We start from the raw sequence: 15,582 nt of genomic DNA on the forward strand, positions 1-15,582 counted from the left end.
TGATTTTTCACGACAATAAAAGATGTGCAAAGGCGATGGGATGAGGTATGGGATGAGATAAAGAAAGTTCGAGAGAATTGAGAAGAATGACAGATTGTGTGGCGACAAGAAAAAGATAAGGTTTGGAAGCAGCCTGAGGATATTGACAAAAAGCCAAAGATGAGTGAAAAAGTGAGAAAATACGATATTGAGAAGTTGTCTGAGTATATAGAGAAAGGGAAAGGAGGGATAAGACAATGAGAGAGAGCAAAATAAGTAAATGAGAACGTTATCCTAGAAAATGTGTGAATGAAATTAAGATTGAGAGATAGAAAAAAATTGAAGCAGAAGAGAAGACGAAACGAAGTGGAAATATAGTGATTAGAGGAATGAAGAAGTGAGGAAGAAAAAGTTGATATCTTGTGAAAGAAGAAAGCTTTAAAGGGAAGGGATGAAAGGATAGAGGAGGATATGCCGTAGAATGCAAGAAGAAGAAACTGAATAATGAAACAGAGAGCAAGGAGTGAAAGAGTAAAAGGGAACACGGTATGCATAGGGAAAGACAGAATGTGGATGGGAATGTGTGGATTTGGGATGATGATAAAGAAAAAATAAGTGAAGTGAAGTAAAGTCAATACGTAAGGCCCATGGCGACGAGGGAAAAACGGAAAATAGGGATAGAAGGGAGGCGGTAATGAAACAGTAGAGGGAGGAAGGAAAGAAGAAGGCAAAGAAACGGCGTTCCCACAAAAGTAGTGAGGGGGTTTAAAGACGAAAAAAGTGAAAAAATGAAGGAAGAAAGAAGGAGAGTAGTGTTTTGGAACGCATCTGGGCTAATGAATAAAGATAAAGAATTCTAAGAGGAGGTGAAGAAATGGGATGTAGCGATGTTGAGTGAAACTTGGTTAGATGAGAAGGATTGCACGTGAGTGGAAGATGTTACCTAAGGGGTATTTATGGCAGATGCAAGATGCAAACAACAGAAGATAAATGGTAGAAAGAAATGGGATATGGTGTTAGAAGTGAGGAATGAAGTAGTGGGAGAAGAGATAATAGAAATAGGATCTGAGAAAACGGATGGAGTAACGACGAGAATTGTGAAGATAGGTAGAAGAAAGGTGAGGATAGTTTGCTTTTACCGTAGAAGAGGAGAAGAAGAAGGTTGTAATGTGATTAGCAAATGGACGATTACGTTCTGAAGGAAAAGGGGAAATAGTAATAGACTACATACAGTCCGAGGAAAGGATAAGTAGGCTGTTGGGAAAAATCGAAATAGGGGCAGAATACTTTCCGATCATTGCAAAATTGAAGTGCAGGAATTGGAAAAGAGTAGGGAGGAAGAAGAAGGGGGCAACCGATAAAAGGCAAAGATGGGTAAATGGTGAGTGGATAAGCTAAGAGAATATATGTAAATAATGGAAGAAGAGAATGCGGTGATCGAAGATGGGAGAGGCGTAGATGAGATTTTGTGTAAGCTGAGGAGACGGGTAGAGCAATAAAATAGGAAGAAAATGGGAGGTGATTAATAGAGAAACGAGTCGATGGAAATGGATCAATGAAGATATAAGTATGGATGAATGGACGGTATATTTTAAGAAATTGCTAGGAGGGGTGGATAGGAAGGTGAGAGGGGAAGGTATAAAGATCAAAGAGGGAGACATGGACAGTGGGAATTAGGTGACTCAGGAGGAGGTCAATCAAGCAATTGAGAATGTAAAAAGGAACAAGGCGACATAAGAGGGTGGGATAGAGAATTAAGCGATTAAGTTTGGCGCTTGAAGGTTTATAGAAGAGATTTGGGAAGTATCTAATAGAGCATGGGGAGGGGACGAATGGCCGATGGAGTGGAGAACAGGTTTGGTAGTTTCTTTCTTAAAGAAAGAAGGGAGTAGAAAAGTGGAAGATTATAGAGGAATAAATCTCATGCTAGTAACATATAAAATATACGAGGAGGTGCTCTGGAAGAGATTAGAAGAACAGGTAGAAGAGAAAGAACTTATTCCACGCAAGCCAATAAGATTTAGAAAGGAGATGGATACAGTGGATAATATATTTTTTTTTTCAATTATTTACTCTGCAGGAACCTGCGACAGAAAAAAGGAAAACTGTTCGCTCTTTTCGCGGACTTTAAGGCAGTTCTCGAGTCGGTCGATATGAAACTTTTGTTGAAGGCAATGAAAGGCAAGAATGAGGGTAAATATTGGTTGAGTCAAGACATAAAAATGTTTATGGTATGCGGTTATGAAAGGGAATCGTGAAAGCACGTGTTGGAGTTATATACAGGGGAAGAGGAAGCGGGAAAGAGTGTTGTAAATAGAGTTAGGTGGGCACTGAGCGGTTGTGGAGATTGGGAAAATGTATGATGAGTTTAGAAGAGAAAGAGGAAGAGAGAATGCATGCGGGAGGGAAAAACCAAAATCGAGACCAAAATTGAGACAAGAGAAATTTGTGAAAAAAAGTTAGTGTTGCGTGACTTGGAAAAGCATGATGAGAAATGGTAAGAGGAAATGGATGACCTGGAAGGTCTTGCGCACTCGTAAGGTAATTTATAAGAGCTAGAGAATAATAATAAGGCAAAGCGATTAAAGGATAAGTTTGGTTAATTAAAGCATAAGGCATAGTGATTAAGTGAAAATGTACAAAAAAGATGTGAAGGGAACGGAGCTGTCAAACTTGTAAAAGGAAGAGTAATAAAATACAATACAATATTATCGGTACCGGTAACTATTTTTTTACTTGTACCGAAAGTTTACAAATTTCGTGAACTAAGATATTGTAAGTTTTTATTAATTATATATGTAAAAAACTTCGGCTACCAGGCGGCAAATTTGAAATAACAAAATAATATAATACAATAGAAAAAGAGAAATAGAACTAGTGTGAGAGCATTGAACCCTTAGTTTATTTTGTATATCGAATGGAAAATTCCAAATTCGATTGAGGCTACAAAATCATGTGGAGGAAAATGTTTCTTATTAAAAGAATTCAGAGAAAAGCCTGGGCCTAAAGATACGATTTTAACAACTTCTTCAGGTATAGTGGTATCAGTTAGATTTTTAAACCAAATGTTAGGAATTTGAAAATTTATTTTCTGTTTTGACATTTTCCTCTTCTATAGAAAATTGAATTTGTATGTAAAATGTTTCTTATGCTTTAAAAAAAGGCTATTGTATTTACGGTTTTCAAACATCATAAAACCAAAGAAAATTCTAAAAGGTAAATTTTTATTAAAATATGTAAATATTTAAGTCTTCTATTAATATCGGCATTTAACAATGTACGTTCCCAATCTCAGTGTTAAGAATTTTAATTTTGATAATCTTGGATAATCTATTAATTTGAATTTGAGAGCTAACCTTAAGGGCATGCGATACTTACAGTTTCCCCGGCTTTTTTTCCACAAAAATGAAAATTTTTAAAAACTGAATTCGGAGATGCTATAAAATATCATAACGGACGTGCCCGGACTCTTTTTTGAGGGATAATAAAAAAAATTTATTGTGCTAAATACGAATTTTATGCATATGCATTATTTTGAGGTTACGTCGTTTTTCATTTCTGCCTTTCCGATAATCTTGAAATTATTTATGAAATAAACTTTTTGATTGCCTGCAAACAAGGTTAGTTCCGGAAGATTAGTTACTATGTTTATTTGTAAGTCCAAAGTTTTCGGCCAAAAATATTGTGTAGTTTGGAAGTAACGCTCGGGTAAATTGTAACACACATAACCTCGAAATATACACGCACGTTGTTTGGAATATCAAAAATTTTTTGATAAAAAAACACAAAAAAAAGTGTGTGGGGACGTTCGTTAGCATGTTCGCTATCATTTCTCAGATTTTGGAGGCAAAATATTTCTTATCCTAGGAAAAAAGCCGAGGGAATCTAACACTGAAAAAATCGATACTATTTCCTAAGCGTTATGCAAATTAATCAGATTTTGCTAAATTAAAACTTTTTTGAATTAACCTACAAGAAAAGTGTGTGGGGACGTCCGTTAGCATGTTCGCTATCATTTCCCAAATTTTTAAGGCAATATATTTATTATTCAAAAAAAAGCCGGGGGAACCTAAAACTGGTAAAATCGACAATTTTCTAAGTATCACATGCCCTTAATAGTAAAGTAGAACATTTTTGTAGATGTTCCAAAAGTTAGAATCCCAAAAAGAATTCGATCCATTGGAAAAAAACCTCCTGCCTGGTGTTAGGGGTATCCGCTTTGATTATAAAACATTTTTCCTTAGTTTCGACCTCTTATTTAATATGTAAAAAAGAATTCGGTGTCAAACGTCATTAAAAATAAAAATCGCGTGGAGTAAAATTAAGAAATAGATACATCTCGGACCCAGTGTGGACCCTTTTCAAGCCTCTAGTCAATTATTTATTATTAAAAAAGTAAAAAGTTCAACAAAAAAAGCAATAATAAAGATGACCAAATAACAATTATCCTGTGTTTATGAAATCATTCATATCACTTTATTTTTTGAACATATTCGAAAAATATAAATTAAAAATAAACTATTTTTCTGGCTCTAATTATTACCTAAATTATTTAAGCAAAGTAAAATTATTATTTTGTTTTATAGTCATTAAATCATTTTTAAGTACATTAATATATTTATAAACAATTTAATACGTCTATTTGATGAGCATGTAACTTTTATTTTCAAATAATTGTCCATCTTTATAATAAGGTTTGGCTCTTAATTCTGGACTTGTAATAAAAGACAACGGTAATATAATAAATAAAAATAATGTACTCTGGTGATAAATAATTGTGCCTTTTCCACTTAGTGCTTAATGGTAACTCCTCAAGCAGAAACTTCAAATGTAAATTAACTCAGTAATTTTTAACTTCCATCATTTACCGACATGCAGCGTGCACCTTCAAAGTAACTCGTATCTGCATCCGCCAAGAGGTCGCAGTTATCAGCGCATGTTTTTTCACATTTTCTGAAATTCTCTTATTCCATTAGATTGGCAATCTCCCACTGTATCTCTGCCAGTGCATACCGCAAAACCAGACATAGAGAGATTGATGCCGCTTTGGAAAACCAGATTTACTATCTCGTCTAAAAAAAATCGCGTGACAACTAATAAGGTCACCTTCCAGAGAGATGTCTTTCAGGGTGACACCATGAGCCCATTTCTCTTTTGCCTCACATTATTGCCACTATCTCTAGCACTTCGCGATTCCCAGGGGTACTTTTGCGGCAAACCTGCAAATCGGAAGCAAAAGGTCACTCATGTATTTTATATGGATGATCTTAAGATTATTTACTAACAAGAACCGGAAGTGTCTGGAAAGTTTATTTTCACGTATTAAAGATAATTGTATATTATTTATGTGCTTTTTTTAGTTTGCGGAAAACAATTTAATTTTGTATTTATTGCTGAAATTTTTGTTTGCAATACTTTTTTCCTTCTTTAATTCGAAAACGTAAATCCTAAAAACTATGGAAAATTAAAGAATTGTAATAAAATGTATAATGGTCCAAACGAGTGATAATAAAAATACGTTAGAGTTTTTTTGAAAATAAAGAATAAATAATCATCAAATGGCATAATTATATTAAATGTTCTTCAAAAATTGAATAAACTAATTAAAAAATCACTGAAATAAGTATGCATTTTTTGTAACGTTATTGAATAAATATCAAAATTTCAAACTGATACTTACATTATATCAAAAAATTATTTCAGTAATTGTTCAATTAGTGAAAATATCACAATGTAAACTTACCTTTCAAGTACAAGCCGTGCGTTTACTGAGTTTTTAATTTAAAATTTGTAATCAGCACGAAAAGCTAGCTGAATTTAAAAAAAACATCTCGATAAGGCTATTCTTTCATAGATAGTCCAATTGTTACATCTTGAACGCGTGAATTCAATTTGAGCGTCATCGGCTACAAGGCGCGCCTAGGCGGGAGCAGCTTTCCCCACTCCACCGCCGTACATTACAACCGCATTTGGTCGTAAATAAACCGCTATTATCAACAGTATTTTCGAATCTGATTTTTCTGAAAATTTTACTACAATAAGTATCACTATCCATTTAATCATATTTACCAATTTTAGCTGTATATCTTAAAAATTACGACTGCAATAATTATAACAACAAAAAGAAACTTAACTCTCCTCCAAATTAACGCACAGAAAATATTTTCATCTTAAAATCATTTGCAAATAGTAAGTTTCCATTGACTGTAATTTCGATTGTTTATGATAAAGATTACAAAAGTTATTTTATTTTTTTATGAGACAAAAACGTACTATTCTTTCGCAACCATTTTTAACGTACTTAATTCTCAAAAATCAATTAGCAGTTAAGCATATGTTACACTATAACTCTTTAGGAATAAAATTTGTTCACTTCTATGGCTTTGCGGAAAGCCAAAAAAAGTTGGCCTCAACAAATCAACAGTACCTTTTTTATTAACAAATATCTTTTCTCCAAAACTATTTATTATTTTATGCTCAAAGTTTGAATATACTCTCAACTTTATAAAATACAGATTTTCAGAGGCATCGATGGATGTGCATGCACTTTTCGCAAAAATAATTAAATTGTGCAAAACGGCCATTTTTGCCGGTTTTTATTACTATTTGAGGGAACGAATCAAACAATCTCAATGTGCGACCTACCAAATTAAAATCGTGGTGACACCTTCAATTAACTATTAAACTTTTTTTCGCAAATGAATACGTTGATGGCAATCTGTGAAAAGGCATCATTTTGATCCTCGTTCCCTGGGCTATACTACTCTGTTCAGTGTTATCATTGTTGTTCCCACAAGAAGCCAGGGAAACGGGTTTGACCATCCTTGTAGAGCTCCGCATGCAAGGATAAGGCTGCGTACTCTTATGGGTCGCCCGGTATCCCAGAGTCACCATTCTAGACACCTCACCCAGGTGCTATTCAGGTTTCTGCAAGGTTTTCACACCTCTGCTTGGGGGTTAAGTCCTTCGGGACCACCCCTGAACAATTGTCCACGACTGCCTATTAATTTTTGTAGCCATATTCAGCAGAAACCCTTGGTACAGGGACCCTGTATGCGCAACCTGAGGATGCGTTCGGTGGCTTTGTCAGAGGCCTTTCGGTTTGATTATAGAGGAATCAAAACCTGGGAATCCCAGGAGAATTGCCGTTGCTTATAATCGCGGATAGAAAAAAAATTCAAGTCGAAAAGTCCCAAGATATTTTTGGGTCCGGTGCGTATTTTGGGTACTGCAGGGAATTGAAATTACATGTAGGTGAACAGTTAGTTGCAAGTGTGCGTACGACCCCGGAGAGCTACTCCTACAGCGGTAACTTCACCTTGCTTCGTGTATTAAAACAAAGCAAAAAAATGCGATTAGGAATGTATTGGCCTGTTTAAATCGGGTCGGCTCGAGTTCGATCGAACCGTAAAATAACTTTGCAACCAAATTAATTTTTATATTCAAAAATGTTCGAGATAAAACAATGGCTCACTGAAATTCGGTGCTTGGAAAAAATGGAAATCTTAGCCAGATTCACCAAAATTTGTTGAGCGTAGCACAAATAATTTCAGGGAGCCCGGGGGGGGGGGGTCTCACCCTGTAGCTCGAAAAGTGTTTTTTGGGCCACCCTACTATACATAGAAGACGAAAACTTGAACAAATTTAGTCTAGCTGAAGTAACCAAATTGTTGATTAACTAGGTTTATTTAATTTACTGAAGGTAGGTTAGAAAATATGCTACGTTGCAATGGTTTACGAAAATTAAAAATCAATTAAGAAATTTGGACTTTATAGGCTATACAAAGTATATTGTGAGTTTGATACTTATAAACGTATTATTTGAAAGATTTCATTTAAAAAATGTAATAATAGATATGTTGATTTTCTATTTGCAGTATAGAAAGGGACCCATACGACGCTAATCAAAAAGCAAAGGAATCCCAGGACATGAGCCATAAGATCGTAGACTTACAAAAGAAATTAGATTCCGCAAGAGTTCAGGTATAACAATTATTGCTTAATAAAATTTCGTATAAAAACGAATTCTACCCGTATACCAGCTCCTGGTCCCTTAATGCTTAAAAATGCAAGACAACTATAAAAAAAAAAAAAAAAGAATTTGCTGACACATCTATTTATTTTTCTGCTTTAGTGTAAAAAATTAAGACACACACAGAATAACTTATTTTTTATACATGGCAAGTCATTTTTTTATTTGACGTATGGAAAAGTCGACTTGGGGAAACTGATTTTTTTACGTGAAAAACCCGGAAAAGACTGAAGTTTGTTCTTAAAAATCTAAAGGCACCCTGATCAGAGATTAGAGGATAAAATAATACCGCCTACAATTATTTTCCTAAAAAAGGGCATGCCAACCTCCCATTTTGTGACGTTTCCGGAAAAAATATTCCTTCCAAGTTTGAGTTAAATAAGTTTATATTAATACGGCTCAAAAAAACCGAGAAGATAAATGTGGGAAAATTTTTGTTTTCAGAAAAATGAGATGCATGTTTTTGGTTTTAAACTTAGTTTGCGGCTGATCATTAGAATTATATCTCTGGAAGTCCAAATTGATATTTAACGCTAAATCCAATTTGAATCAGAAAGTGAAGATCATGAATGATGAAGAATAGCTAAAAAATAGGTCTATAAATTGATACTAAAGATACTAATTGATAGTAAGGTTGATAGTTACTCCCCATCACTTCCACCACTTATGAAGCTCCAAAAATGTCACAAAAAACTGAAATGAACAATGTGATGCAAAATTGACTTATATAAGCTCTGTTTTTTCCTTTTTTGCCATACATTTTTTTAATGTGACAACTGAAATGTTTTAAGCATTTTTACACTCATTTTCAATTGCTTAAGCAATTTTAATTTATTTAAATAACGTTCTCTCCTACTAAGTCATTGAAAGGTACTTTTTTACATTTGATCGGACGATCAGTCATCTTCAGGAAGACTAATCTTCGTCACTTCCTTTAAAAATAGGTGGAAAACGTGGTTTTTTTAAAAGTTGGTCAACTTTGTCACTTGGTATTAAATATTCACGTAATTCAAATATTAATATCTCATTCCTTAAGAAACACGTATTTTTAAACATTTTTTTAAAAATTGAAAGTTTAAATTTTACCTTTCTCTCTAATTAATTAGGTGATTTTTCGTTGTTAGGAGTAGCATTTTTTGTTGAAACGATTATCCATTTGTTTACTTAATTTATGGAAGATTAATTGTATGTTTTGATGGAAAGATGATAAAAAATCAAATATTTTCTAAAATTGGTTAATGAATATCATTATTTTAATTTTCTCCTTTAAATCACTCGCAACTTTAAACTATGAATGACGGGCCGAGAGTAAAAGCGGCGTAGAATTAGTAGATGAGCGAAAACGAATTTGAAAAACTTAAGCGTAACAACGGTTTGAATGAACGCCAGAGGTAAAGCTACGGGCAGAAACGGGTTAGATGCCTAAAACGTTTCTCCTCGCGGCCGTAACTCAACCCGTTTTTCCCTGTAGTGTAAATTTATTTTACGTCGCACCAAACAACCAACGCTTCTGAGCTGCCTCAAAATTGACTTCCAACGACCTACGGCAGCATATTGCCTGTAAACTATGACATTTTGTGTATTAACAAAATAAAAATTATTATTCTCCTCAAAAAATGAATTTTTCAGATCAATCTCAATGAAATTTCTGACATCGTAGTAATTTATCTAAATAAAAAACAAATTAAGATACATTAAACTGGTTTACCATCCCAAACGCAAATACTTTCAAAAATGGATTGAAATCTATTTCAATTTTCCTTTTTTGGGAGTTTAAATACAATCCAGTTTTTTCCCACATTATATATTATTTTGAATTATGTATTATGTATCATTATATACTGTTTGTACTTTTTCCGCAAAATTATGAAAATTTGTCTAGGATTTGTTTTTTGGAATTTTCAATTAGAATAAGCTAAATTTTCAGTTAAAACTATTACTTTTAACAAAAAAAAACTAACTTTCAACAACAACAAAAAACTAACTTTAAAAAAATAATTACATTTTCAAACAAAGTGATGAATCTTTAGAAATAAAATGGTAAATATTTAATTGGAATAGTTGAATTGAAATATGAATTTTTAACTGAAATGATGAATCTTTAACTAGAATAATTTAATTTTTTGCCAAAAGGATCAATTTCTAACCAAAAAGCTCGAAATCGAAACAAAATATTTCTACCCCCCCCCCCCTCTCTAACTGCACGTAATTTTTAGTTTCAAGAATTTGTTTGCTATTAATTGCTAGTAGAATTAGGCAGGGTTCCCGATAACTTCATTTTCGAAATTACCTGATTTTTCCTTGACTAATTTTTTATTTTCCTTGATCATTAATATTCAAATACCAGCATTTTAATCCTTTAATATTTTTGACATAGAATCTCTTATAATCGGAATAAAACAGTATTTCCGATACAAATTAAAATGTTTCAAATGTATTAATTTATTTTAAACAAAAAAATTCTTCTTTACTATAGAAAATGGCGGTTTAACTAAATATTTAAATTTGGAACATAATAGTTCAATTTCCACCCTAAAAAGATAAATTCTCAAGAAAAAAGTTTATATTTCAATTAAAAAATATGAAATTTATTAAAAAAAAGAATTTTATATTAAAAAAGACGAAATTTCAACAAATGAAGGTTTTCCTCTCAAGAAATAAATAAACGTTTATCTAAATTGTTGAACGTTTAAGCCGAAAGACGAATTTTCTGTGCAAAAATTTAATTTTCAAACCAAAATATGACTTCAACAAAAAGTTAATATTCCACGAAACTGTTACATTTTTACCCAACAAACATGAAATTTCAAATCAAGAAAATTCTTTTTTTACTAAAAAAAAGGAGAATTTCCAACTAAAAAAGATAAATCTTAAAAAAATGGATAAGTTACATTTCCCATTAAAAAATTAATTTTAAACAAAAAAGGCTTTTCGACTAAAATAAAAAATAGTTCAACTTTCAACCAGAGATATAAGTTTTTAATTAAAAGTATAAATCTTAAAGAAAAAAAATGATTCCTTAACAAAGTGATTCAGCCAAATTTTCAGCAAAACAGTATTTATCCCAGAAAGGTAGAATTTCCCTTTAAACAGATAATATTTAATTTTCAAATACAACCAAATTAAACAAGTAGATTTTTCATCCAGAGAACATTTTAATTTTCTCTTCAACATTAACACATAAAATTTAAACAAGAAGTCAATTTTCTTCGAAATAGTAAAATTTTCAACAAAATAGCCGAATTTCCTACCAAAATTGATGGCTTCAACCAAATAGTTGCATTTTCAACCAATAAAGATGTAATTTCTACTAACAGAGGTGAATTTTGAAGGATATTGAACGACGTTATGCAATCTATAAAGTGTTAGGATATTTTAAACTACTCCAAGGGATTCCAGAAGATTTAAGAGAATTACAATGATTTTAAGGGAATTGATTCAAATAATTTCAAGGTATTTCAAATAATTTGAGAAATTTGCAGGTATTTTAAGAATTGCAATAATTCTTCGAGTGCTTGAAAAAATCTCAAAAGATTTCACAGGGTATATTAAATATAATAAATATATTAGAAAAAGTTTCAATTATTTTCAAAATATTTCAATGATTTCAATCATTTAAACTGATATCAAAGAATGTGAAATGTTTTAGGGTATTCAAAGAGATTTCATGACTTTTTTAAGAGATTAAAAATTTATCAAGTAAAATTGAAAGATTAAAATGATTTAAGATGATTTAAATAAATTTTCATGGTGTTTTCAAAAACTGACTAGAATTTTGTAAGATATGGAACGATTTTATAAGATTGAAAATGTTTTATGATAATGTCAGCCAAAAGGTATTATCATAATATAAGCAAAAATATTTTACAATTTTCCAACCGATTCTAGAAGGCTTCTGAGGAATACAATGATTTTAGCATGTAAGTGATTTTCAAAAGTCTTAAGTATTTTAGTAAAATTTCCAAGATTTCCGAAAATATCAGATTTCGCGTAATATCACGGGATTTTATGATATTTACATAGATTTAAAATAATTTATTCATAAAACTTTCGGCGACTTCGTATTATATGAACGATATTAAAGAGTTTCGAATATTTTAGTATAATAAAAAAAATTTATTTTAACTCTCTTAAAAATGACAACAAATTATCAAACGCTTAAAAAAAATTCTAGAGGTTTCAAAAGATTTTACAGGATATTAAATATCTTATTTTACGGTAGTTTAAAAAAGTTTCAATTAATTCAAGTGATTACTTATCGTAAGAAAGATATTAGGGTATTTTCTTAAATTGCTAATAATTTTCAAGAGATTTAAAAATGTCAAGGCATTTGCAATATTTCAGAGTATTTTAAGAAGATTTGAAGGAATTCTTAGTTGATTTTAGTCATTTACTAATTTAAAGAGATCTTAAAAGCTGTCAAATTATTTCCAAGAATTAAAAAACTTTCAAGTAATTTTCAAAGATTAAAATAATTTTATGGTATTAAAAAAAAAATTATTGTGGTGGTTTAAAGAACTTAATAGAATTTATAAAGATATAGCACGATTTTATAGGAATCATAAGGTTGTACACTTGTTACGAACGAGCGAGTTTATTACGGGTGTTGAGTTGTCCGCTAGGCTTTGTCTTTTTTTTCTCTCGTTGCCGGAGGTTCCAAGCTAATAAACCACCCCTGAAGGGAGGTCCGATTTTTATTTTTATGTGGTGCACGACATTTTGATCTACTCCCGGACTGAAATTTGGTTGGGTCATATGTAAGGATTGAAATCACTTTATTTCCCTTGTTTCTTTTTTTTAAGATTTGAAAATCTAGAAGCTTTATTCAAAAACACTTGAAAATAATTTTAAACACAACTTTTATTTCCTTAAAAACTACCGCCTATCTCCACAGTAGCGGAGGAGATGACGGGCTAAGCAACTTTGTTTTCCAGGCTTACACAATAGTTTCCATATTTCACTACCCGATTCGCCGTCCCACTAAAAGGGGAGAGATACGAGGGAGAGAGAGAGAGAGATGTAAATAAATGTGAAGGCAATTATAAATACAATAATCTATGACCTTTTTGAACAGATGATCTACTGTCGCGGAGCGCCGTCCACCACTTTTTCACTCGCGTGACACAGCGCGCGAACTGTCACCGTTACCGTCGTGGTTTAGTGAGTTTCGAAATCGAATTGGTTCTTGATGAAAATATTAAGCTCATCCCCTTTTTTTGTTAGTTATCTTAGTTAGTGAACAAATTGGTTTTCTCTTATTTATCGGCTAATTGATTTTAAGAAGGAGTGGGTGAAATTACTATCAATTATTACCAATATTATTAGAATTTTGATTTTCATCAAATGATTTTCAATTTGAAATTTGGGTAGCTAAACGAAAGTAATTGATTTTATTCTTATGGATTTTTAATATTTGTTAACAATTGACATTGTTCATTAGCATTTAGTGGTCTCGTGGATCGCTAAGAGTATCCGGCGAGAATGAGTGACAAGAAGTGGCACGAGTTCATAGGCGGGGAAGGATGTGAGGATCGTTACTATTGTCCAGCCCGCGCGTGGTGTAATTAGCAAGGTCTCTGCCCACCGCTTTTTGCCCCCCTCGTCTCGTTGAGTTTAATGGAGTTTGCATAGGAAAGTCGACGGCCTTGGTCACGGTGCAGTATATGAGTAAGGCGTGGATGCTGTGATAGTGAGCATAAGAAATTTTGAATTGCGCACCCCCACAGAGTCCACCGTAACACTCTGGCTATTTTAAAAGATTCCAAGAGATTTTAGCAGATTTCTGAGGATTTCAATCATTTTAAGGAATTTAAGAAGCACTCAAGTTATTTTAATAAATTTTCCAGGATTTAAGGAAATATCATGAGATTTCATTATATTCTGTGGAATTTCATAATATTTTAATGTATTTCAAGGAATTTATACACAAGAAGTGAGGGATTTCGTATAATTGCAAACGTTTGCTGGAGTTTGCCTCAAATCATCCATATCATTTTTTATACCAACACTATTGAAAATGCGGTTGTGATTACTTGTAGAGCGGGGCGAGACACGAAGCATTACAACTATACAATTGTTGGAACTCTCTGTGATTCGCCACGCTCTAAAAATTGTGAAAACCTATACTATTTTTTGTAGTAATTAACAAACTTGATATAAATATTAGTATCATAATAATAGTATAATATTATAATAATAATAGTTATTATTATAACCTCCGGAATTAATTAAGTTATTATTATTGTTAATAATGATTAATTTTATATATAAATTCACATATGAAAATTAATTATTATAATCATTTTTTTAAAACTGTTTTTGTGACGAATCCGGTTTTTCATCATAGCCACGAACTCGGTTAGTGACTGTTAAGATGAGGCTGTTATAAGTTAATTTAATACGATGTATGAAATCTTTTGAGACTATGTTTAATTATAATTATCAATAATAATAAAATATTATATGTGGCTCATTGAGCCTCGGTGGCTCAGTTGGTTAGACGCTCGGACTTCACCTCAGTAGTCAGGGGCTCGATTCCTGAGGTGGTACCTCTGGAAATTTGTCTATGTACCTTTACCCAGGTTCTGGTGGTTCGGAACCCACCTTAAGCTGTAGTTACCCACATCATGTACTTTACTGCAGCCCAGTCCGTCCATGATGGGGTGAAAAACAGACTTTGTCCAACATTTCGGGGTACACTGCTCTCGTCAGATCACTTGATCGCATTATAAAATGAGTCCGTGACTAATGATATACCGGGACAACCCCATGCAAAAACTTTTCCAAATATATAAAAATCCAACTCTAACCAAAAATACCTTCTTCATGTTGGACAGTAATCATCTTAAGCTTGTGACGACATCGAAAATTTTTATTATCATATCTACAAATACCACAATGTTATTAAAATTTAAGAAATTGAAATGAGATTAAAATGAAATGTAAAATCCAATTTAACGTCTAATAATCAAGATAATGTGAATAATGTCTGAAAATGAAACCAAGGATCTAACGATAAAATTTGGAAAACGACTTAACCACTTTGGTGGTTGTCCAAATTTTGTCTTTATAGATTCTTGGTTTTATTTTCAGGAATTCTTCACATTAAAAATATTATTATTGATATTATATCTAATGATGCAATTTAAAGCTTTTACAATAAATTGATGTAGTATTTGTAAACTACAAAAAAATGTACAAACTGGTGAATATTTAAAAAATATACATAACAGTATTATGCAAACTTTCTAAATTAATAATTTTTAGAATGACCTCAATGGTATTAATTACACAGCCACAAAAAAAAGTGTGCGGATCTGGTAACAAGACACACGTATTCCTATAGATTTTGGGGCGCTGAATTCAAATTCGGTATCTAAAATCACCCATCACGTCATGGATGAGCAATAACCTCAAAAAATGACGAAAAATCATGCACTGAGGCAAATAAATTTTAAAATAATGCCAGCGATGCAAACTTTCACTTCAAAAACATGTCGACAACTGTGAAGGATCAACCCTTGTCTGATATCAACTTATTTAACATAACTTTACCCAACAGAACCTGACCT

General features: G+C 32.3%; 1 protein-coding gene across 1 annotated transcript in view; it reads left to right on the forward strand.

Annotated features, from left to right (window-relative positions):
* Positions 1-15,582, forward strand: part of LOC117182091 (mediator of RNA polymerase II transcription subunit 9-like) — a 41,199-nt gene that overhangs the window by 18,461 nt on the left and 7,156 nt on the right. The window contains exon 2 of the mRNA XM_033375116.1: positions 7,857-7,962. Within this exon, the coding sequence (XP_033231007.1) occupies positions 7,857-7,962 (106 nt within the window). The remainder of the gene's footprint in view (positions 1-7,856; positions 7,963-15,582) is intronic.

This window comes from Belonocnema kinseyi, chromosome 10 (assembly GCF_010883055.1).
Source record: "Belonocnema kinseyi isolate 2016_QV_RU_SX_M_011 chromosome 10, B_treatae_v1, whole genome shotgun sequence".
Classification (NCBI taxonomy): Eukaryota; Metazoa; Arthropoda; class Insecta; order Hymenoptera; family Cynipidae; genus Belonocnema; species Belonocnema kinseyi.